The 25265-nt window shown below is 43.0% G+C and overlaps 1 protein-coding gene across 4 annotated transcripts in view; it reads left to right on the forward strand.

Moving 5' to 3' along the window:
• RTEL1 (regulator of telomere elongation helicase 1) overlaps window positions 1-25265 on the forward strand; it is a 92608-nt gene that overhangs the window by 44731 nt on the left and 22612 nt on the right. For all 4 annotated transcript variants that reach the window (XM_063296874.1, XM_063296877.1, XM_063296876.1 and 1 more), the window contains 13 exons: window positions 4369-4443; window positions 5642-5723; window positions 7228-7360; window positions 8360-8473; window positions 11250-11290; window positions 13630-13715; window positions 13819-13896; window positions 16601-16678; window positions 18474-18617; window positions 19382-19497; window positions 20230-20353; window positions 22313-22469; window positions 24315-24463. In XM_063296874.1, coding sequence (XP_063152944.1) covers window positions 4369-4443; window positions 5642-5723; window positions 7228-7360; window positions 8360-8473; window positions 11250-11290; window positions 13630-13715; window positions 13819-13896; window positions 16601-16678; window positions 18474-18617; window positions 19382-19497; window positions 20230-20353; window positions 22313-22469; window positions 24315-24463 — 1377 coding nt within the window. The remainder of the gene's footprint in view (window positions 1-4368; window positions 4444-5641; window positions 5724-7227; window positions 7361-8359; window positions 8474-11249; window positions 11291-13629; window positions 13716-13818; window positions 13897-16600; window positions 16679-18473; window positions 18618-19381; window positions 19498-20229; window positions 20354-22312; window positions 22470-24314; window positions 24464-25265) is intronic.

The following is a 25265-nucleotide window of genomic DNA, read 5'->3' on the forward strand; positions in this document are numbered from 1 at the left end:
ATTAAAAGACTCCTTGTACATTGTGCAAAATGCAAGGAAGCCAAGCTGCAAGGCTGCAGTTGGCAACACGCCATATCATGACCAGTGTGTACACCTGATGCACAGGAGATTTGGTCATGCTAATTTCAAGTATATAGCACAAATGCCACAGCTGTGTGCTGACCTAAAGATAAAACCCTGTGACAAATACTTAGATTGTGTAGTTTGCAAAGAATGCAAAACACTAAAAGCTCTGTGAGTAAGCACAGTGACAGAGTTACAACTAGACCTTTGGAAATTGTACACTCTGAGATTATTGGTCCTTTTGCTCCAAGTCTTGGACAAGCAAGGTATGCAATGACCATCATTGATGATTTCTCAAGATACACATTTATCTACATCTTAAAACATAAAGATGAGGCATTTGAGAAATTTAAAGGTTTTGTGACATGGGCAAATAGAAAATTCCCTAGGCCTGTATCTGCACTCCAATGTGATAGAGGAGGAGAGTACCTTTGTCACAAATTCAAAAGGTTCCTAGCAGAAAAGGGGATAGAACAAATTCTTTCTAACCCTTACACCCCTCAGCAAAATGGTGTTGCTGAAAGAAAGGGCAGAACCTTGCAAAATGCGATGGAATGCATGCTTAAAGATTCACATTTATCTTTTAAGTATTGGGGAGAGGCAATATCTACTGCCTGTTAGGTACAAAACAGATTGTATAACTCTGTGATTCAGGACACTCCATTCCATTTGTTTTATGGTGTGAAACCAAAGGTAAACCGTCTTAGAGTGTTTGGTAGCACTGCTTGGGTTCATATTCCAAAACAACAGAGAAGGAAAGGAGGCCCCACAACAAAGAAAGCCATCTTTGTTCGCTATGAACAAAGCCAAAGGAGCTACAGGTTCATAGTGGGAGAGAAATTGATAATTAGCAAAAGCACTGCTTTGCTGAACAAAACTGGGGGAGATTAAATTCTAGCTCTCCAGTTGATCTGACCACCACAAGAGAACAGCAAGGACTTGCTGATGGTGATCTTTTGCCTGATGAGGATATTAAACCAGAAAAGCAAACTGAAGATCTGTCTGATGAGACAGATGCTTCTCAGGAAAGTGATAGGAGTCAAAATTTAAGCCCTGTGTTACCTCACAGATCTCAGAGGAGTAATAAAGGCGTTCCTCCATCACGTTTTCAGGCTGAAACAGTAAAGGCTTTTCACATATTCACAGAACCTGAGTCTTTAGAACAAGTGAATGCTTTACCACCTGAGTTTGCACAAAATTGGCATTCTGCCATGCAACAGGAATTAGCATCCTTGAAAGAAAATAAAACATGGAAACTGGTAAATCTACCTCCCAATGAACGCTGTCTAGGTTGTCGGTGGGTTTTCAAACTGAAAAGGGATGCTGATGGCAAAATCCAAAAATATAAAGCAAGGTTAGTTGCAAAAGGGTTCACTCAAAGGAAAGATTTAGACTTTGAGAAGACTTTTGCACCAGTTACTAAAGGTGAATCAGATTACTGTTAAAAATTGCTGCACTGAAAGGAATGTCAGTTCACCACTATGACATTCAAACTGCATTTCTCTATGGTGATTATACATGTAGCAACCCCCTGGCTATGAAAAGGGGGAGAAACTAGTCTGTGAACTGCAGAAGTCAAATCTATGGGTTAAAACAAGCTGCTAGATCCTGGAACCAAAAATTAGATGAAAAACTGCAGAATTTTGGTTTTGAAAAAGGAAAAGCAGATCCATGTGTATATATGAAGAAAGACAAACAAGGCTGTATGTATCTGTGTGTTTATGTTGATGATTTGCTGCTGTTCACACCAACAGAAAAACAAAGGCTTGATTCTGAAGCCTGCATGAAAAGCCATTTCACATTAAAAGGCCTTGGAACAGTAACAAATTACCTAGGCTTGGAAATACACAGGGAGAAGGATGGTAGCTTTCTGTTAAACCAAAGGGGAGATAATGTTAAAATAATGTGAATGGAGAGACATACAGAGTTGTCAAAGAAAATTGGTTTGCATCTTATTCTGTAGTATAAAAGGGGGAGTGTTAATATGTTTTCTACCACAGATTAAGGTTACTATGGTAATCATTTTGGCCTGGGTGAAGAGGTTGAATTTAATTGTCCTCTTTTCGGATGTTAATTTTTGCACCTGGGGGGAAGAATTTGCCTGGACTTGTTTTACTTTCAGTTTCCCTTCTGTGTAGGCATGTAGAGAGTTAAGCAGCTCTCACTGAGAGCCTGTAAATATGTTTGCTTTCTGTAAATAAAATTACTTTTATAGAAATGCCTGGTGTGTGACTTTTCTGATCTCTCCTGGGCCAAAGGCTTTCCTAGCCATCTGCCAACAAGAAGTACAGGTAGTCCTCACTTAACGTGCACTTGTTCAGCAGCTGTCTGAAGTTTCAATGGCACTGAGCGAGGGGGACTTACAATGGGTCTTTGTAGTTGCAGCCGTCACAGCATCCCCACAGTCGTGAGATCATGATTTGGGCACTTGGTAATCAGCTTGCAATTATGATGTCACAGTGTCTTGTGGTCAAATGGTGTTTGCCATTTGCGACCTTCACTGCTAGCTTCTGACAAGCAAAGTCAATGGGGAAGCCAGCAGGAGGTCGCAGATGGCAATCACGTGACCGTGGGATGCTGCAACTGTGCGGGATTGGCTCAGCAACAGCAACTGGACTGCCGGAACTGCCGTCATAAGTTGGCATGGTCATTTGACATCATGCCTTATGACTGTGGTCACTTAGCAGTGGAGTTCCTGGTCCCAGTTACCATTAGTAGGTGAAGAGTATCTGTACAAAAACCATAACCAAGGTTAAAACAAAACAAACTTAGCAGGTTATGGAAACACAGCTACTGGGTTTGAAACTGACCTGGTTAAGAATCCATCTCCCATCTGAGGGTTTAATTTAATAATCTATTTTTGCATAATGTTATTTCTCTCCTTCCCTTCAGTTCTTGCAATTCCCTAAGGGCTGTTTTTATCATCATCATCATCATTTAAAAACATAATAAAATGAAAATTGTAAAATGAATAGTAAGTTACAAAGCTAATCAATATGCAATTTCACAACAGGAGCAAAAATGCCACCTGTTATTTATTTCCAGCATTTCTATGCCATCTATTTATGTGGCTCTAAGCAGCTTACCGTCTGTAGTACGAAAAAAGTCCATAAAAATAATCCAGCGAGTTTGTCTCAAAATGCTTGGCAAATGCCACCAAGGGCTAGCAGAAGGATCTTGCTGGGTTCCAGAGCCCAAAATAATGCTGCCTGCTAGGTTGCTGGGAAATTCCTGAGGCACCAGTTGGAAACCCAAGAGGATCCATAAGATACCCAGTTGAATGGTCCCCATTCCCCTACTGATGTCAGTGGTAGCCACAAGCCTCAGACTAACCATGGTGAGAGACTGATGTTAATCACCCTCAGATCACAAATACTTTTAAGGTCTGGTAAAATAGAATGGCTTTTACCAGAAGTCAGAAAGCTCGTAAGGGGAATGATCCCTGTTTCCCAAAGTAAAACATTTCCCCAACTGAAATGCCCCTATTATGCCAGTCCATGCAACCTTTGAGGACACAACAAGGTCATGAGGATGCAGCTGTGCAGGTATTCTGGCTACAGTTTATATTCACTTCCCTGGGAGTAAGCCTCATGTGGGTCAGTGAAGCACTCGTCCACCTAGTCATCCATAGGGTTACAGTATTAATCTTCTTGTATCTATATTTAATCCCATTTTGTCCAGGCACTGACATCTTCCCAGAAAGGCATTAATGATTCCCTATAATCTGCTGGGAAACTTTAGGAGCACAAGGTTGAGGAAGTAAGAATAATCATGCTTTATAAAATATATACAGTGTGTGTGTTGTTATAGAGCTATATAGTGGGTGATTGATTAAATATACATAGCACGGAATTTTTCCCAACATCATACAACAAACACAAAGAAATGATATATCATAAAATCTGAAATAAATAGCAACACAGCAAAATTCAATTAAAACAAACACAGTGTCATTATTGACACTAAAATAGCCATAACTGCCCACTTTTAGCTTTTAAAAACCCTTCAGAATGTCTTGGTGACCTTTTGTACCTGTTTTGAGCATGCAGAAGCATGTTGGCAGAATAAATAGTAAAATGCTTTAAAAAGTACGCCTTTTAAATGTTCTATTGCTATGATTTCAACTCGGTTGTTGAGTTAAGGCCATGAAAGGCAATAAGAGAGTTAGTAAAAATGTATTTTAAAAGATCATCCTTTTTGTTGATAAGGGGAAGACATTTTTGAATGTTAGTAACCTTATTTACTTTACTAGAAACATAGTTGGATTTCTCACCCATTTAGTTCTAGGTTTTCCCTCTATTGCAGACTGTTTTTAACTTCGGTCCATCAGAAGGGACAACTGGCGTAGCAGCAGGCCACATGGTATCAAAATACTATAAGGTAAGTAGCGCCCTTGTAAGGCAACGATATATTATTTAGTTGCTTATTGCTAGAAAATCAAGGTTTCCAAATCCTTGTGAGATTGAAATAGGCTAAGCAAGAGTTGTTTGGAGTTGGGTGGCACCTAAATTGAATACATTAAATTAAATTAAATTTGAACAGTCACCACATTTTAAGAATGTGGAAAGTACAAGATTTCACAGCCCTTCAGTTTAATCAAATTGTTTTTGTTTCATTTGTCAGATATTGATAAAGTATCCCAATGTTAGTTACTCTTTGCTAAAATGCAATCCATCTGTTTCTTCACAGCCCTTACAGGTATACAAGCTCTGTGAAGCTTTACCCAATCTGATGCCCTCCAATAGCAGATATTCGGTGCTATTGTAGGAGAATTTTCCTAGTTTGAACCAGAGACCAGAACGCAGTCACACTGAAGCACAAATTGGTTTATTGACAGATCTGGGAAGCTAAAGTCAGGCCCAAAGGGGGGGAAAGTTTACCATCCCTGTTTACAGATTTAAGCAGATCGGAGTATACATGTTATTGGATACAACAGTGATGACATTAATTGATATAAACAACAGCAAGTATTTGTTTGGATGCAGCACATAATGCACCTAATGAGATCAGTGAGGCCATTAGGGCATGACTATCAGGTAATGGGGCAAAACAAAAAAAACTGGTGTTCTGAAAAACAAAGAGAACATTTCATAAACATGGTTTATTTTTAGGAGTTCCTTTCTTTTGCTTTTCCAGAGCTTTGCTCACTACCCAGGGTCTGGTCCCAGCTTATCAGCATTCCTTGGCCTTCTAATGTTTTATGGTTGAGCTGACAGTTTAGTTTCCCTGAAAATGTATTTATTTATTTATTGTATTTTTATATCGCCCATCCATCTCAAAATGACTGGGTGATATAAAATGTGTATTTGGGTTAGGGGCTTTTCGCTTGATCACTCAAATTCTCCTACACTATAACTCTCAAGTCAATCCTCTCTAACCTGGAATAGTGGGAATTGTAGACTAAAGGATCTGGTTGACATTAGTTAGAGAAAGTGGACCTAATAACTCTTGTTGACTTCAAACTGTAATAGATGGTGGTTTGGGCTGCTTTTATGGATGTATGGACCCACTTTTGATATTGGGATGTGGGTTCATTTCCTCCTCCTTTGATGTTATCCTGTTCTACTTAATTGTCAAGGTCCACATCCATCCTGATGCAAATAATCAGAAAAAGAAGCAGAGGACAGACTTGTGGAACTCATTGTCAACTAAAAAACAAGGTGATTTTGAGTTTAAACATGTTACAGCTTGGCATAAAACATAGCAGTGAATTTATTTGGCTGTTAACTTTGCATATCGTTATAATTAATTAATGCTATTGGAGGCTGTTTCCTCATTGGGCTTTTGCACTGTTCGTTTTGTACGCCAGTTGCACCCTTTCATGGACTGGGAAGCCCTGCTCACAGTCACCCATGCCCTATTTACCTTCCGTTTGGACTACTGTAATGTGCCCTTGAAGAACATGTAGAAGCTGCAGTTGGTGCAGAATGCGATGGCCTGGGCAGTGAGGGATGTATTCGAATATACTCAGGTGACCCTGCTGCTTTGGGAAGTATATTGGTTACCAGTTGGCTTCTGGTGTGATTCAACATCTGGTTGAATCATGGACCACTCTCATGGGTGTCTCCTGGTTTGCAGGTGCCAATGGGTCAGGCTTCTTTGGTACGAAGAAGGTAGGAGCAGACGCTGGGGAAGTAGATGGTCGGATGAACCCCTTTTGGAGATTAGAGTCCAAGTAATCCTTTAAGGTGGCTAGTTCCTTGGGAGACATGGGATATTGTTTCCTTGCTGGAATCCTGGCTCCTGGTATCAACTCAATGGTGCAGTCACAGTCCCTATGGGGGGGGGGTAGTGCTGTGGCCTCTTGTTTGCTGAAAACGTCTGCGAAATCTGCATACTTGGCTGGCAACTGGACCCCCCCTGCTTCCGTGACTGCGTTGGTTGCTGGAGAGCGGAGAGCGGCTTGAATCTTGTGGTGCTGGCATTCCTTAGCTGGGAAGGAGATTGCTCCCGTAGTCCAGTTCAGCAATGGGTTGTGGATCCTCAGCCAAGGCGTGCCTAGGGTTACAGGCACATTAAGCGATGCAGTAACATAAAGCTGGATCCACTCAGCGTGGTCTCCCGTTGTCAGTTGCACCAGTTCTGTGAGCCTTCTAATTGGCCCTGCCTTGAGGGGCTGGCCATCAATGGTCTCCACTTCTATGGGACATGGCAATTCTATGGTCGGGATGTTGAAGTCTTGTACGGTCTGCACATCAATAAAATTGGTTGAAGCTCCGGAATCCATGAGGGCCTCTAGCTTGACCTCGTGCTCTGGATTGATGTGCATTATTACTGGTAAGTAGTAAAAGGATTGCCTGGAATCCTCGGAATGAGCCCTCCTTAATTGATTGATGGTCTCCCTGCTGAGCTCTGTGGAGGGAGACCGACGGAGGTTCCCTGGTTGGAAGCAGAGGCGGAGATGGCTCTTGGTTCTGCTGCTTGCCCTGGGGCTCTTACAGAATTTGCTTGGCTTCTCACTGGGCAAGCTCTCACCATGTGCCCCTGGCTCCACAGTAGAAACAGAGGGCTCTCTCTCTCCTTCTCTGCCTCTCAGCCTCAGAAATAAGCCTCCTGCTCGCCCCGATCTGCATCGGCTCCTCTGGTCCTGAGTGAGGAGATGCTACGGAGATTAGATACTTGATAATACTCTTAACATTTTATTTTGGCATTTGTTTGATACAGGAAAGATCTTGAGCTACTGGTGTTTTAGCCCTGGATACAGCATGCATGAGTTGGTTCGTCAAGGAGTCCGTGCAATCATTCTGACAAGTGGGACGCTTTCCCCAGTTTCCTCTTTTGCTATGGAGATGCAGATGTGAGTCTGTCTTACTTCAGTTTTGAATTTATAAGCTGCTTCAGTCAAGGTGACTCTAAACCAGTGTTTCTCAACCTTGGCAGCTTTAAGAAGTGTGGACTTCAAGTCCCAGAATTCCCCAGCCAGCATGATCCACGTATCTTAAAGTTGCCAAGGTTGAGAAACACTGCTCTAAGCTGTGTATGAAAGCAACAGCTGCAGCCAAGGCAATAACAACAACAACAACATTTATCGTATCGATTTATATGTAGCTGCCCAGCTGAAATATATGACCCTGGGTGGCTCACAAACAATTAAAAACAATATAAAAACACCAAAACAATACAAAAACTACAATTTAGGAACAATAAAGGATATTAAAAAAAATTAAAAACCCTGCAGCAAAATCCATAGCCAAGGTATTCTCCCATCCCTCAGTAACACTCAGCACAACCCCTGCACAGGCTCTGCCCCGCTCCTGGGTCCCCACACTCAATGACAGCTAACAGTAAAACCAATGTAATATATAATCAAGGTTAAACCATTACAATTAATGTAATATTTCTGGCCCTGGGAGCTCTCCAACATCAAATCCCAAATCTTAAAGATCTTCCAGGAATGGTTTTCAGAACTTCTGAAGGCCCTAAGCGCGGGAGCCACCCTGGTCTTCCAGGGCAAGCTGTTGCAAGGGAGGGAAGTTCCCACAGAAAAATTGTCTGTATAAAATTATCTGATGATAAATGCTTGGGCAGGAGCAACCTGCCCTGACTTTGAATAATATTGACAGTGGTGACACTGAAAGAGGAAAAAGTCAGGGATTTTCCAGGGTTGCCATTACCTCCCTGTTTCCAATTGACTTGTAAAAAAGCCAGACATTTCTGAGTTCAAATACAGATAATGATACAAAGAATTTTAAAGATCAACATTCAACTGAAACCAGACCTTTTCTTGCTGGGATTAATGGACAGTCAATTAGAAAAGAGCTGTGGATACTGTGGTGACTTTTCTCCTTTTCTTTAGACCGTTCCCAGTTTGTTTGGAAAACCCACATGTTATTGATAAACACCAGATCTGGGTAGGAATAATCCCCAAAGGGCCTGATGGAGGTTTGCTGAGCTCCACTTACGAAAAAAGGTAAGGAGTTAATTTCCTGTTTGGTATTCCCCAGCTTTGTTTTTTTTTTTCCCCCCTCATTCAAGCATTCAGTCAGAAATACTCATATAAGTGCTTCATGCGAAACAGTGTCCTGGTTATACATTTTAACTCCAAGCATAACTGAACATCTGATGTCCTGAGACTTTCCAAGTCTTGATTTTGAGTGCTTACCACTCTGTTTTTATTGAATCACTGTTGACACAGTATCAGGAAATCAAAGCTCCTTTGTTTGATTTCAGTGGCAAGCACCAGATGGGTTAAACCCATTTCCTTACATTAGAGGTTCTCAACCCTTGTGGCACCATCCCCGCCAATGAAAAAAACCCCGCATGACACACACACACCCAAAACCCCCCAGATGATAAACAGTTCAATGAAGTTGTTGACGCTGTGCCTGTGATGTAAAGAAGGCCAACAGCGTATTAGGGATAATAAGAAACAGTGCTGAAAATAGAGATGCCAATGCCTTAATATACAGTAAATCAAGGGTGCAACCACATCTGGAGTGCTGTGTGTGGTTCTGGTCGCCGTACCTCAAAAGGGATAGAATGGTGGTAGAGAAGGTTCAGAGAAAGGCAACTAAGATGGTCAAGCAGGTGGAGCAGCTCCCATTGAGGGTTTGTGACATTTCGGGCTTTTTTGTCTAGAAAGGAGGTAAATGAGAGGGGACATGACGGAGGCATACAAAATTATGCAGGGTGTGGGTAAAGCGAACAAGGGGAAGCTATTTTCCCCTTGCCAAAATATTAGAACTAGAGTTCACCCAATAAAATTGGATCCTGGAAAAATCAGGACAGACAAAAGGATTTCTTTCTTTTTTTACACAACATGCAATTCAACTTTGGAATTCACTAACAATGAAATGTGGTGCTGGCTTCCAAAAAGGGTTGGAACAATTAATGGAAGGCATGGGGAACAGTGGCTCTTAGTCTTGTTGGCAGTGGGACTGTCTGTGAAGGCCATCTGCTGGGAGACTGGTGGGCTTCCTTGAGAAGTTGGTTGGTGTCAGCCCTTTGAGGTAGTCTAGACCAGGAAATCAAAATCATGAAAACTAATAGTACTTTTATTGTAAGGTTACAGTAGCGGAATCTTGCAAATCTGTGGAGTCCTTGGTGCTCTCTGAGCTTGGTTGTTTCCTTGAAGATGTTTCATGACCCGACTAGGGAACATCGTCAGGGCGAGGGTGGGGTTTGCTCCCTCTTTATATCCAGGAGCTTGCCCTGCCAGTGTTGGTGGGGGTGTGGTTTTCTCCTTGGTAGTTCCTTGATTAGGGTAATTAGAGTATTCAACTAGGTAATTTAATTAGGTAATTAGGGTAGTCTTTGATTAGTTCAACCCTGAGCTACATATATTCTCTTCTATTAGACGTCTCTCTGTGGGGATGTGCCTCTTTGCTTTGCAGCATGTCAGATCAGATTCTGGGAGTTAAAATGAGAAGGGTGGACACAAGATTGGGCTTTGGCAGGCTGTATTCCCTCTTTAGACCAATCCCGAGCGCTAGACGTTTTGTTGCTGCAAACTGCTGCATTTATTCAGCCTGCAAAAATGTGGCCCAGAAACTTTTCTCCAAGAGCTGCCCTAGTGTCCTCTCTGAGATCTTGGGAGATGGTCACACCCCACCTTTTAAACCAAGACTTGCTGGCGTTCATGATATCTGAACGCTTCATGTTAGCGCTGCTGGCTTCCAGCTGCTCGAAGAAATTCCCCAGGCTGGCCCAGTTGTGCTCAGGAAAGGAAAACAGGAAGCTCCTTTCCTGTATTGTTTCTGTCTGATTGTTCGTCTGGTGTTAATCCCAACTTATCTGGGTGTTGGCTGCTGCAGAGGATGTGTTCCGGTGTTTTTGTTTCCTTCTTAGCTTTTTTATTGTCTCTTTTGAACGTTGTGTAAGTCTGGTTTATCTCTATGTATCTGCTGATGGCTGATTTATCTGAATGCCCAGCTTCCAGGAATTCCCTAGCAGTTTTGGACTCGACTTGGTCTAGGATGCTCATAGTTTCCCAGTTGAAACTATGGCTGAGTTTATCCATGTGTTGGGAGATTAAGGAATTTGCATCGTGTCTTCTGACTGCCAGTTGCTCTGATGGCAAAATTCACATTCAGTGACTTATTGCCTCTAACTCTAAAGATGCCATTTAGATATTCTGGCCAAAATTTGCAGATAAACCTAGGGGGATTGCTGAGTTAAAAAGTAACTATTACAAATGTGTCATTGTTGTTCTTTAATAACACCATAAGTGTTGTTTAACGCCTTGTTAATGTTATCATACTGTTCCTCTTTACTCAGAAAACAGACAATGGATAATTTGCTATATATGGAGATAAACTGTTACAGGAATCTAACAGTTCCACAGAATTTATCCCAGAAACCTTCTTACGAGGGAACATTCCTGATTAAGCATTATATGAAACTATGCCTGTGGAATTCTGACTATGTTCTGAACACTGCATTTTGACACCTATATTTGCTGCAAGCTGGATTGACTGGCTCCTACATATTTCCTCTTTCAGTTTTAAATAAAGGTGGGGTTTAATCACAATGATCACAACTAGAACAAGGATAATGTAAACATATTCCCACATATGCTAGCTGAAGCTTGACAGTAGAGTGGAAAGCCGTTTTAGAACCATGAACTGGGCATGGAAAAGAGATTCGGTTATTATCCTGGAAATTGTTGTGGCAACTGAGCAGTATTACCTTCTTCTTAACACCTGAAAGCTGTGTACTGATGGGATTCGTTATCTTTTCATTTACAGATTTTCAGAAGAATGTCTGTCCTCTCTTGGGAAAACAATAGGTAAAGCAGGAAGAGTCTGGCTGCAAGTCATGACTGATTGCTGCAGTGGAACTGATGGGGTTCACAGCTAAAGCAGCAGAATGAGTGAGGGTTAAGGATGAGCAGCCAAGAGCAATGAAGTTGTGTTTAGCATGTCTGCCATTGGTGATCATTTAAAGGCTGGGGGACCATAAAATCCGTTCCTGGACCCACTCTTGGAAAGTAGCTGTTAGTCCAGAGTACTCAAGAGGGACTTACAATGTGATGTTATATAATGCAGTTTTGTGTGTGTGTGTGTGTGTGCGTGTGTGTGCGTGTGCGTGTGCGTATGCAGGTCACCACATGCACACACCCATCCCCAAGTTATCCTTTCAAAGGATCTGTCAGTCAGTCAACTACTTGAGCATCTCTGCAAGGTTTCAGCCTGGACACATTTTCATGTCTTATCCTCAGGATCTTGTGTCTGTGGTGCAGAAATAATAGATTTCCTGATGTTGAGAGGAGTCACCTGTCAGTGGGAATCATAGGGTTGGAAGTGACCTTAGATGTCACCTAGCCCAGAGATCCACTTCAGCATCACTGAGAAATGACTGTCCAGCCTCATCACAACAGATGGCAGCCTCTTCTGCTGGCTGACAGCTTGTACAGTCGGGAAGCACCTCCTGATTTATTTATTTGCTTTAGGTGCTGCCCGACTCCCAAATGACTCTGGGCAGCTTACAATATAATGCAGTAAAACCAACAAGTAAGTAACACAGTACAAGATAAACAAGAGGGAAATCTGGCCGCTCAACCAAAACAAAAAACAAACCTGCCTGCAAAACACATCCCACAAGGTGTGGGAGAACAGCCAGGTCTGTAAGACCTTCTGGAATGCCAGCAGGCTGGGAGCCACACGATGTTAGGGGGGACTTCATTCCAGACAGCAGGCACCGTGATAGAGAAGGCCCGCTTTCTGAGTCCTGTAATATGGCCCTGTTTAATCGAAGGGACCCGGAGCACACCAACTCTGTCAGCCTGTTCTGGCTAAGCAGAAACCATGGGAAATGTGTGGTCCCTCAAATAACCAGGCTTCATTCCATGTAGGGCTTTATAGATCATAACCAGCACCTGGAAGCCAGCTGGTAACCAGTGCAGCCCACAAAGCAGGGGTGTCCCATGAGTGTACTGAGGCATGCCCATCACTGCCTGCGCTGTTGCGTTCTGGACCAGTTGAAGCTTCTGAGTGGTCTTCAAGGGCAGCCCACTGTAGAGTGCATTGCAGTAGTCAAGCTGTGAGGTGACTAGAGCATGAGTGACTGTCTGAAGGGGTTTCTGATTCAGGAAGGGGTGCAACTGGTGAACCAGATGGAGCTGTGCAAAGGCCTTGGCATAGGGGGTCCAAGAAGACCCTCAGATTGTGCACTATTCTTGGGTATGGAAATGCCACCTCATCCAAGGTTAGAAATGTAAAATCCCTGAATCGAGGTGGCTCTTATATCCACAGCCACCCAGTTTTGGTAGGATTGAGTTAAGAGTCAGTTCCTCCTCGCACAGCCTCCAGGCCCTGGGACAGGACCTAGATAGCCTCACTTGACCGGCCTGGGATGAAAAGACACAATTGGGTATCATCAGCATAGTGATGATATCGAGCCCCAAACTGGTAGATGACCTCACCTAGCAACTTCATGTACTATAGATGTTAAACAGGTGGGGACAGAGTGTCGAGCCCTGCGGCACCCCACCAAAGAGGGGCCTAGGGAGCAACCTCTCCCCTCCAACCAACACCGACTGGAATTGACCATGAGGGAAGGAAGAGAACCACAGTAAGGTGGTGTTCCTAATTCCGAACGCATGGAGCTGGTCCAGAAGGATACCATAGTTGATGGTCTCAAAGGTTGCTGAGAGATCAAGGAGCACAAGGATGGATGCACCACCACCACCTTGGCTCTGTCACAGGTCATCTACAAATGCAACTCCGTGCTGAAGGCACCAGAATGGATCTAGATAATCGGCTTCCTCCCGGGTCCTCTGTAACTGCAGTCCAACCATCTTCTCAACATCCTTCCCTTCCTGGAGACAGGATGATGGTGGTCTAAAATTACTGAGTCCAAGGACAGTGTCTTGAGGAAGGGGTACACCAATGTCTCCTTCAAGCCTGGGGCATTACCCTCTCTTCAAAGAGGCCCACACCACAGCATTCTAGGGGTAGGAGAACCAGAATTGCTGAGAGTTTGAGACCTTGCTTTGCTGAGGATGACTGAGCTAAAGCAAAGTAGGTCAGAAGAGGAATGCACAAAGGTATGCAGAGAAGCAAAAAGAGTTATCTCAGTACTGAAGCCAGGGTAAGCTGGGTTTCAACCCACTCTGTTTTATTGCAGTTAACCTTGTCCGAATAATACCTCATGGACTCCTGGTGTTTTTCCCTTCATATCCAGTCATGGATAAAAGCTTGGAATATTGGAGGGTAGGTTTCCACCTTGGGGAGCAAATTAGCCCTTAGATGATGGGGGGGGCATTCCCCCTATTTTTACCTTATTTTAATCTAATATCTTCCTCTGCTCTGCTAGGTGCACGATTTTGTGGGGAAAATAGAAGCAGTGAAGCCAGTGTTTGTAGAACCAAGACACAAAGGAGCATTCACAGAGGTTGGTGAGATTTTTCATAACATTTTTTCCTGAGAAATGACTCTCTTCAGAAGCCCTACGCAGTCATTCTCTCTGAGGTTCCTTCTTAATTGATAGTGTTGGCTTAGTTATATGCTCAGATGTTTTTACAGGCTTTACACTGAGCTTGTAAACAGAAACTGAGTTTGTTGGCTAAAGAAAAACTTGGCTGGGAAAGATGGAAAAATGCAATGGGGAGATAGGAAAGGAGGTTGGTCAAAATATATTCATAATATTAAATGATGACAGTCTAATGCTTCGCAGTTTCCATAAGGGTTGTGTCATCAACGTTACTGTAAAACAGGAGATTGATCATGAATGAGAGTGCAGGCAGGTCCTCTTCAGTCTTCTGGATAATATTCTTCAGTTTCACAAGGTGCTTGGGAGCTGGTGTTGTGGAGAGATTCCATTTCCTTTATCCGAGTGGTTGATGTTGCAGACCCAGTCCTGTTACTTTAATCTTCCTCTTTTTGGTTTACCTGGTGAGATAAATAGGCCGAACAAAGTCCCTGATAACATGTTCTCCTGCCTGCATCGTACCCTATTTCCTTGTTAATGATTCTTGGTCTTCCTTGTTGTAGAACAGGCCTACTCAGCAGCAGTGCACACAGTAGGTCAGGCAAAAACCTGCCAGCTCTGTTTGGCTAACACGCTAGGTTTAGTTCGTGTTAAGCTTCAGTTAGTTTTTTGGGTGTGTGTGTTAGGAATATTATGCAAACCCGGCCTGTTTGGTTGGTTGTAACTCAGTGAACTGTACAAACCCAGTCAATGGGTTAATGTGGTAACCAGGTTAGGCACAGCCAACATGTGGCCTACCAGTCTGGAGGCAGCCTACCTAAGGTGTTGTGCTTCGGGGAATCTGCCACTGCATAATTATTTGTTCGGAAAGACACAATTGGTAAAGATGAGCTAGAGAAACTATTTTCACTTCAGTGAGAGTGAAGGCAGGTGACCTTCTGGTGCAAGGAAGGAGTTATGCAGTTCCTTCCTGTTTTCCTTTCCTGAGCACAACTGGGCCAGCCTGGGGAATTTCTTCGAGCAGCTGGAAGCCAGCAGCGCTAACATGAAGCATTCAGATATCATGAACGCCAGCGAGTCTTGGTTTAAAAGGTGGGGTGTAACCATCTCCCAAGATCTCAGAGAGGACACTAGGGCAGCTCTTGGAGAAAAGTTTCTGGGCCACATTTTTGCAGGCTGAATAAATGCAGCAGTTTGCAGCAACAAAACGTCTAGCGCTCCGGATTGGTCTAAAGAGGGAATACAGCCTGCCAAAGCCCAATCTTGTGTCCACCCTTCTCATTGTTTGTGCTTTGCTGGCCTGCTTGTTCTTGTTTGTGAGGCTGCACAATGTGTTTTGTTAAAGCTTGAACCCAGAGTCAGCTAGCAGGTATATCACAGGTACCCAGGAATCAACTATGGTGTGGCTCACCAAAGTACATGTCTTTTCCAAATATCCAAAAAAGATGTTGTGGTTGTTTATTCGTTCAGTCGCTTCCGACTCTTCGTGACTTCCTGGACCAGCCCACGCCAGAGCTTCCTGTCGGTCGTCAACACCCCCAGCTCCCCCAGGGATGAGTCCGTCACCTCTAGAATACCATCCATCCACCTTGCCCCTGGTCGGCCCCTCTTCCTTTTGCCCTCCACTCTCCCCAGCATAGCATCTTCTCGCACTGATGATGTTCCCTAGTCGGGTCATGAAACTTCTGCAAGCCAACAGCCCAGCTCAGAGAGCACCAGGGACTCCACAGAAAGCCATCTGTGTGGAACACTCTGTTTGTATTTCTGCACAGAGCAGTGGATCCATTTTGGTATTTTTACTAAATCCCTGAGGCTGGGTAGTGTTTAATTAGAACTTTAAGAAGAGAGAAGGGTGCTGAATATATGAATGTATGTTCAATCCAGGGCTTTGCTTTTATTACTTGAAGTGAGTTCCTAGCTTTCTCATGCAAAAATTCATCCCTGGTTTCTCCCCAGTTTTTCATTTTTTCCCGACACAGAAAGAGACAGAGAAGACTTCTAGTTGCTGGTCCAATCAATCCCTTCTATTTCTCTCCTTCTGGTGGAGCTATTCTAGAGGAAATGTTGTTTCCCGAATGCTTCCAAAAAAACAAAGCACATTTTGAAATAAGATAATCTTCCTTCATCTGTACTTCTACTGGAGGAACAAGCACATTCATAACCCTTTAGACAGTTAATGATGCTGAAGTTCCAGTGAGACTAACTGGATGTACCCAGAAAGTACAGTCTGTATTTGGACATTACTTTGTTGATGAACATACCTACTGATCATTAGCATCTCTATTAACCCAGACTGAGCCATCAGTGGATTCGCAATTCTTTAAGGAAACCACCAATTTTTTCTTTCCTAATTCATGCATTTCATTTATTTGCATCTAAAGCACTAATTAGTTACAGTATGTTTTGCTTTGAAGGTAACTTGCCAAAACATAACAGACATAAGCAATATGAGGTCTTTTTTTTAATCTTCCATGGAAGCTGATGTCATTCAGTATCTGCATAAAAATGTATGCAGGTGTCTTTCAATAAGGGATGGCTCCCTTTATTTAATTCCATAGGATGAGTGAAATATAAAACAGGATTCTGAAATCATCACTTACATATTATTGCTAATTAAAAGGGCTGTCTGTTAATATTTCTATTTTAATTAATCTAGTTTCTCTTCTAGGTTATAGATGCCTATTATGAAAAGGTTGTGTGCCCTAAATCAAATGGTGCTATTTTCTTGGCTGTGTGCCGGGGAAAGGTATGTATTGTCCAGACAGTAGCTAGTTTGGTCTAATGGTTAAGGCTCCAGGCTAGAAACCAGGAGACTGTGAGTTCCAGTCCCACCTCAGGCATGAAGGTCGGCTGGTTGACCTTGGGCCAGTCCCTCTCTCTCAGCCCAGCCCACCTCACAGGGTTGTTGTTGTGGGGAAAAGAGGAGGAGGAAGGAGTATGAGGTATGCTCCCCGCCTTGAGTTAGTTATAAAAATAATAAAGGCGGGATAAAAAAACTCTTTAAAAAATGTACACATTTCAATATTATAGGTGCTTCATTAAAAAAAAGTAAAACATTGAAAATGTTGGGATGCATTGGACACCACAAGATTAAAAGAAGAGAAAGCAATTCAACCAAATGTGCCTGGGTTTATAGTTAAATGTAAAATAAATTGAACAGATGCTTGAGAAGTTGATTCCTTAAAGCAGCCACATCTTTTTTCAGTCTCAGACAAAAACCTAGAAAAAAATCCAGCTATTTTGAAAAAGGTCCTGTGCTTATGCTCTGAAGCACCTCTTCTGGTTTTTTTTTATCCAGTTGATCGTTTTAATCTTTTATAAAAGACATTTTGTCCAAAAGCGAACCATTTCCAGCACTCCCAAAATGGCGTGCTGACATTATGTATGGGATTCACAAACAAGCTGATTGCTACCGTTTATCCTATCTTGTTTTGAGAAGTTGATAGAATGAACCATCATTCACTGAGGTGATTGGCAATTTCCCGTACTCGTTTCAGTAGGAATAAATTGGACGCCGTATAATGTCCATGACAGGAAAACCGATCCTATAATTAGGATCCTTATAATAAGGAGTCATAGGAGAGTTAAATGCTGGCGTTTTTGCACAACCGTCTAGCAGAGGGGCAGTTGTCATCTTGCACCAAAGAGATGCGCACAAAGCAAAAAATGTGTTTTGTTTCCTGCGACAAACGCATCGCCTTACAGAAGGCCCAAGAACCGTTCCCAATTAGCACGGCATATTGCATCAGCCCATCCATCCACCCAATCTTCCCAGTCCCCTCCCTTCTCCTGTCTTCCCAGTCCCCTCCCTTCTCCTGTCTGCTGCTGCCACCAATATCCTTGGCTTTTTCCCACTGTCCTGGCCTCCCAGGACTTCTGACCGGAACAGCCATGATTTGGTCCATACCAGGAATAAGACAATATGCATGTTTCAGTTTGGGCACAAACTTCGCAAGATCAGCTGGTTTCCACTGAATGTTTTTTTTTTAATTAGTCATTCTGCACTTCCTTGTGGTTGTCACTAGTTTTTTCATGCAGTTCCTGGCCCAGGAACTGGCCTAGCATCGTAAAGCTCTAGAATGAGAGCTGTGTATATTGAAGCTGTACAGTCAGTGTACTGTCAGTGTGAACCTGACTATGTTCTAGAGCCGTGTGTCTCAACTTTGGCAACTTTAAGATGTGTGGACTTCAACTCCCAGAATTCCCCAGCCAGCATGTGGGATGGGGAATTCTGGGAGTAGAAGTCTACACATCTTGAAGTTGCCAAGGTTGAGAAACACTGCTCTCTTATGTACATTGGAAGTCTTCCTCCCTTCTGATTCCCAGAGGGAGAGGGGGATAAAGTCTCAAAGCAGTTGACCTTTTTGGATGGCAGGGTTGCGCTGGTCTCTGCAGAACACCTGGGAGCCCTCAAAAGTGGGCAAAGCTAAGGTTTTCAAGGAAAAACAATATATGATGCAACATGAGGCAGCACCTTGATTCTTGCAGACATTTGTCCTTTATGGTGACCTGTGTTGATAAAACACCTTATTTGCTTTCAGGCTAGTGAAGGTTTGGACTTTGCTGATAAGAATGGACGAGGTGTCATCATCACAGGTCTTCCGTTCCCCCCTCGCATGGACCCCAGGATCATTTTAAAGATGCAGTTCTTGGATGAAATGAGGGCAAAAGATATTGGCGGGCAGGTAAGGAGATAAATGTTGCTTTGATAGTGGAGGTGTGTAAACGTTTCAAGGGTGAAATGTTCTAATTCTAAAACATTCCATTCTGACCTTTTAACGGGCTCTTCAGGATGTCTGGCTCTAGCTCACTGACCACACCGTCAGAGCTATCCCTGATATTGTTATCCTTCTTATATAGGTCATTGGAGGTGTCCTGCATACTTTCTAGTTGGATTGTCGTCATCCTTCTTGCCTTTCTTACGGATTTCCATCCTGATTTCTTGGGCTGCAGGCATTGTTGCTGCATGCTTTCTAAACAGACTGAACTGAGCTCACATTCTTTCTTCATTTCAGGAGAACATTGTGGGCGCGGGAGGCGGTTGCTATTGCCATTGTTAAACAAATGCAAAACAGAAGTTCTTGCTTTTCACTTCAAATGCTATCAAAGCCTTTCAGGAAATCCTGGTCTTCTCATCTGTCTCCAGTCTGGAAGGAACCATATGCAGATCACATACATGATAAGCTCCTTTATGCTTCCAGATTTAACTGGGAGTTCATTTGGATAGTGGTTTGGATCATTTCCCAGAACTGGGACTGCCACTTGCTCCCTTCTCCCCTGCTCTGACCCACTGTAGATGACGACACTGTGAGGAATGTTATCGTAAGATGGCGCAGGGGTGAAATTTTTAAACCTGTATTTGGTCTTTTTCTGTTTTTTATAAAGGCTGGGAATGAAAAAGAGAACACAACAATCTAAAATAAGGCTGTATTCTTTCCACCACATTTAGTACTTGTCTGGGAACACCTGGTACAAACAGCAGGCTTCTCGTGCAGTGAACCAGGCTATTGGGAGAGTTATCCGACATCGGCAAGATTATGGTGCCATTTTCCTCTGCGACCATAGGTGACCTTACCTTCCACAAGAATTTTGTGCCGTTAGTGCCACTTCTTCCTTCACGGCTAGTGAACACAGGGATCGGTCGTGTTTTTACTCAAGGAAAGAGCCATGTTGAAGGCCCTTCTGTATGGCAGAGCGGGGTGGGAAAAGGGGTTTTGTGAAGATGAGGAAGGGGCAGGAAAACAACGGGACGCCGAAGGCCTGCCCACGCCTTCTCTTACCAAGCAGATTGGAAGCCCATGTACCCTTCCACTTTTAAAAGCACTCCACTCAGAAAGTTCAGCAGTGCTTAAAAGGAGCCAGTTGAATAGACTCCCGATCTGGAGTACTATGCCTAATGTCATCTTAATGCTAGAAGCTTTGCTTGCTTGCTTACTTCTTTACGTACCACCAAATACAAACAACTCACCGTGGTTTACAATGTGATAGTTATAAAACTTTAGTTACCCTGTGAATTCTGCTCTGCGCTTTCAGCAGCTCTTGAATCTCTCCTGGGTTTGCCATTTCAGCTCTTGAAGGAAGAAAAGGCATAAAACAGGAGTTTAACTCTTTTAAGATTTTTGTAATACTTCGTAATTACAAGTTTTAAAAAGCTTCCTTTTCTCAATGGCAGTCATACAGTGCAAAGCACTCAGCTGATTACATTACCTTTCTAAACTATTTTAGGAATATATCCTAAGGAAGGCTCGGAAATAATCTTTTTGTCAGGGCTGACTACTAGTCTTCAATTTCCCACAGGTTCATGAATACTGATTCAACAGCCCAGTTGCCTTCCTGGGTCCGCCCTTACATTAAAGTTTATGAAAAATTTGGACACGCAGTCAGGGATGTTTCTCAGTTCTTCCGTACTGCACAGCAGTGTGTAAGTATAAAACAACTACAACAAACTATCTGAGGCTATGTTATGACTAGTATTTCAGACATTTAAAGAATTTACCTGCAGCCTCTTCTGGAATCTTGAGACAGTTTCAGGTCAGCAGATACTGTTAGTTTAGGAACTTGACCTATTAACTTTTTAACAAAAGTATTTGGATGCCCTCCAGTGCATACATAGAAGCATCAGAGTGGAGTCATGGGATTTTGGGGGAATTAGATTTTAGTTTGCTGAAACTCTTCTTAATTATTTTGTCTTGTAATCTAAGATCAAGGGCACTTGATAAAGTGGTATATTCAGACCAGTTTTAGATCGCTCACTCAGATGCAAGAGTCTCCCCTGAATTTTACATCCAAGCATGTCATGATAATGATTGGGCCCCACTTTGTAATTATTTCACTTAAATGGCTGTTTCACCTGATCCATTAAGTGAACTGGGGACTAAATTTGGTAATCTCAGTGAATTGGGGCAGCTGATCTGTTTTCTAGTAGCTTGATCACTTGTTTTTTAGAGAATTCTCTTGAGTGCTGTTTTGGCAAAGCAGAACATGCTTTCTTAGGAATAAATAAATACTGTAAGAACCTCTCCAAGCTCAACTTCACAGTTTCCAAACCTGTTTAAGAGTTGAAATCTCTTTTGGTGGCAAATGGATGTTTCTTTTAAAGAAGTAACAACTGTTTTGAATATTCTTTCTCGTTACTTTCTCATCACAACATCAAGTTCATTGTCCTACCTATTTAAGTGTGTGTCAACATGCCCACAAAGTGCAGAAATGCAAAGCTCAGTACAGTGGTGCGTGTTAGCACCAAAAGAAGAGCCCTCTAGTTAATTCAAATTGGTCATGACCATTCCAGGAAGATTAACCTGAATCTGCAGTGGAAAACTTAATTGCAAAGTATTAGCTTATTATGCTTTAGAAATGAGAGATTCATATTCACTGCCAAGATATATTGTGTGCGTACGTGTATGTATACATCGTACCAATTCTAATGCCAAAGCATCTCAAAGCAGTTTCCAACGGAAAATTTAAAATGCATAACAAATGATGTATTAAAATAATATGTGCAAGCAATCATTTAAAAGGGACGCGGTGGCGCTGCGGGTTAAACCGCTGAGCTTGCCGATCGGAAGGTCAGCGGTTCGAATCCGCGTGATGGGGTGAGCTCCCGTTGCTAGTCCCAGCTCCTGCCAACCTAGCAGTTCGAAAACATGCAAATGTGAGTAGATTAATAGGCACCGCTTCGGCGGGCAGATAACGGCGCTCCGTGTAGTCATGCCGGCCACATGATCACAGAGGAAGTGTCTACGGACAAGCGCCAGCTCTTCGGCTTTGAAACGGAGATGAGCACCGCCCCCGAGAGTCGGACACGACTGGACTTAATGTCAAGGGAAACCTTTACCTTTAATCATTTAAAGCAAGCATATTCATTTTCTGATATGCATAGCAGGAAAGCCTGAGTGAAGTTTTCAATCTGACATTGAAAGAAGTGACAGTAGGAGTCTGTCACATTCGAAGCGGGGAGCATTCCAGCACAGGTACTACAATATAGAAGGCCTGCCTCTGAATAGCCACTAAATGGCCCTGAGCAGCTGTCCATATACAGTATTCAGAAAGATTTCTGTTTCTAAAAAATGAGAGGGAGAATTGTAAAGACCACACCAAATATCTGTCCATCGGACTGTAGATTTCTGGACTGAACCCCTTTTTAGAGCTTCTCGAGCCCCTTGCCCCATCACAATTGCCAAAATTTACAGCAACCCCAAACCCCACTCCCAGAATCCAGGGAAGAACAGAGAATCCTGGCTTGGCTAACGTGTAAATGCAGCAGCATCCATTTGGCATCAATGTCACCCATTACCGGCACCTTCCCCCAAAATAGTAAGTGTGACTACTGGCCACTAAAAAATTATCTCCCTCTAATGTGATGCTTCTCATTCCTGTGCAGATGCCCACTCCTACTCCTCGTCTTCTCCCTTGTACCATCGCTGCAGAAGAAAATGATTCTCCATCTCCATCTTTAGTTCCACGCAAGCAGTCCCCTACTGGGACAAAAGCCAACGTTCTGGATGATCATGTTCCTAGTCTGAAAAGGAAGTGGATGGGTAAGTAAATTCCTTTTCTTAACATGTTAAAATCGGGAACATGTATTTTTGAAAAGCTCCTCTGTATATTGTTATTAAGCTGCCCCCTCTTCCCGAAGTATCTTTCTTGTGTTCTGATTTTTCAGGACTCTGGCAAAAGGACGGTTCTGCTTCATCTCTCCACCAGAATTGATTCAGTGGTTCAAAGCGGAGATGCAGCAGAATGTCTAAAAGACAACGGCTAACTAAAAGAAGGCCAAGGCCCAGAGAATCAGAGCACGCAGAAAATCTGGAGGGCCACCTTCTTTGCAGGCGGCAACTCTAGTCTTACCTAAGCCCTTCATTTTTTATTTTCTCGTGCCATGCTACACTGCCCATTCATTTGCTCATTGCTCCCAATGATCCACCAACTGTAATGAATGCCTATTCTAAAACACTATCAGACTCATGAGCAGGAGTTCAAAGATATCTGATTTATTAAAGAATAGTATGCAGGATCACAGAGAAAGCTGAGAATGATAAAAGCGCACCACATGCAAACTAAAAACCCTCGGTGCAAATGAGATCCCTCCCCCTGTAGAATCTTCCCAAGTTCACAATCCCAGGTGCTCCTAACGGCTTCTGATGGTCTGCGGGAAAAGCCCTTGAGCAGAACACATAACCCAAACGCATTCCACTGTAATGAACACAGATACAGAGCTTGGTACAAGGTTTCATAGCAGCTCCCTCCCAAACAGAAACACACGTCAGCGCCATGGCATATGAAACGTTACGATGTACAGTGCACATTGAAACAGTGAACATGACAGACTGCCCCCCCAAAAGAAAGAAAACACTAAGCAGCAGGCTTCAAAGGGTAAGCCAAGTGGAAATGGCGAATTAAATCAGGAGCATTAACATGGCGAGCAGACACCCATTCGGGATGAGGAAAGTGTTTCCATCGGACCAGATACTGGAGGGTGCCGCGAAGCTTGCGAGAACCAACGACCTCCTTGACCTCCAAGTGCTGTTGGCCGTCAATCATGATCGGAGCAGGAGGAGGTTGGGGATGCCAGCGGGAGGAGCGGTGGACAGGCTTGAGCAAGCTGCAGTGGAAAACAGGGTGCAAGCGTTTCAAATTGTGAGGCAGGTCCAACTTAACAGTAACTGGATTGACAAGACCAACAATGGGGAAAGAACCAATGAACTTGGGAGCAAGTTTATTAGAGGGTTGTGGTGACTTTATTTTCTGGGACATCCTCCAACAGATGAAACATTCCCAGCTTTCAACTCCATTAATTTATATTGTTGCATTGTGCAAATTGGAATATACACAAAATCATTCCATTTGTATGTCTCATAATTGTGTGTCTGCTGCTTATTTATGGCTGTTTAAAGGAGTGGAGTGCTATTCTTGGACCCCCCACACCCCTTCACCAGTTAGATGCAAAAGATCGAGTCATTCTACAGGTCTTTGCTGAGGGCAATAGATACTGTTTTTACCTTAATTGGTTTTTGTTGTGTTGCAATTTACTTTTGGTTCTATGATATATTGAATTTTGTGGTTTACTTTTGTAAACAAGGGTCATCAGTATATCAATGTAATAAACAGTCATTAGTGGAGTCATGCAACAAAGCTTTTATAAACTGGATATGACTGGCAATCCACTCCAAGACATTTGGTCAGCTGTTGAGGGGGAAAAAATAGATTTCTTAGAGAATGCTTATCTACACTAGGGAAAATACAGTCTTAATCCTAAGTTTCTTCAAATATATTCTAAATGGGACACATGGGATCTCCTCCTCTTCCTCTTCTTGTCATTGAATGGAACAGAAAGAAACAAAGTTGTTTGGAATGCATTTTTCAAGTTCTGTTTCTTGTCTCAGATAATGGAGTGGCCAGCGTGTGCTTGGACTATGAGCAGGGTCCATCCTCTTCCAGAAGGCAGCCTGGTGGCCTCTTGGATGCCCTGGAGCACAACGATAAAAGCTGTGATGAAATGGCTGGGGAGAAAAGCTTGCCAGGAGAGGAAACGGTATGCACATGTGGTGGAGTGATAAGCAGAGCTCATTTACAGCTCCATTTATTTAAAATTGCTTTGATGTCAGTGGCAGTGAAGTAAACATAAGCTTCCTCCTGCCCTTAATTTTCCATTTCAGTTCTCACAGAGATACCCATGCTTCAAAGGCTCTTTCGGAAGATGCTGAGGGGAACTTTGGATTAACTGTCAGGTTCTCTTTTCATACTTTCTAAGACTCCACTGCTGCTTTTTAAGACTGGCACTGGCTGCCTGTTGGGAACATCACTTGCTGTGTATTAGAGAAAATAAAATACAGGTAGTCCTCGACTTACAACCACAATTGGGACCATAATTTCCATCGCAAGTCATTGTGGTTGTAAGTCGAGTTACCATGTGACCAAACCCGATTTTATGACTTTTTTATGATGATCATTAAGTGAATCATGGGCTGTTAAGCGAATCACCATGGTTGTTAAGCGAAACCAGCTTCCCCAATGGACTTCTTTGCTGGAAACCAGCAAAAAAGGTCGCAAATCGTGATTATGTCACTGCAGGACGCTGCAACAGGTCATAAATGCAAGCTGGGTGTGAAGTGCCCAAATTGCAATCACATGACTGCGGGGGTGGTACGATGGTCATAAGTACAAGTACAGGCTGTAAAGCACTTTTTCTGAGGCCATTGTCACTTTGAACTGTTGTTAAACAAACAGTCATAAGTCAAGGACTACCCGATAGATTTCCTATAGTCAAAGTGTGCTTCTGATGCCTATATGAGCTCATGTACATTCATGGAAATATTGTAATGTTCCCAGTACCT

The sequence above is a fragment of the Candoia aspera genome, chromosome 3 (genome assembly GCF_035149785.1).
Source record: "Candoia aspera isolate rCanAsp1 chromosome 3, rCanAsp1.hap2, whole genome shotgun sequence".
NCBI classification, from domain to species: Eukaryota; Metazoa; Chordata; class Lepidosauria; order Squamata; family Boidae; genus Candoia; species Candoia aspera.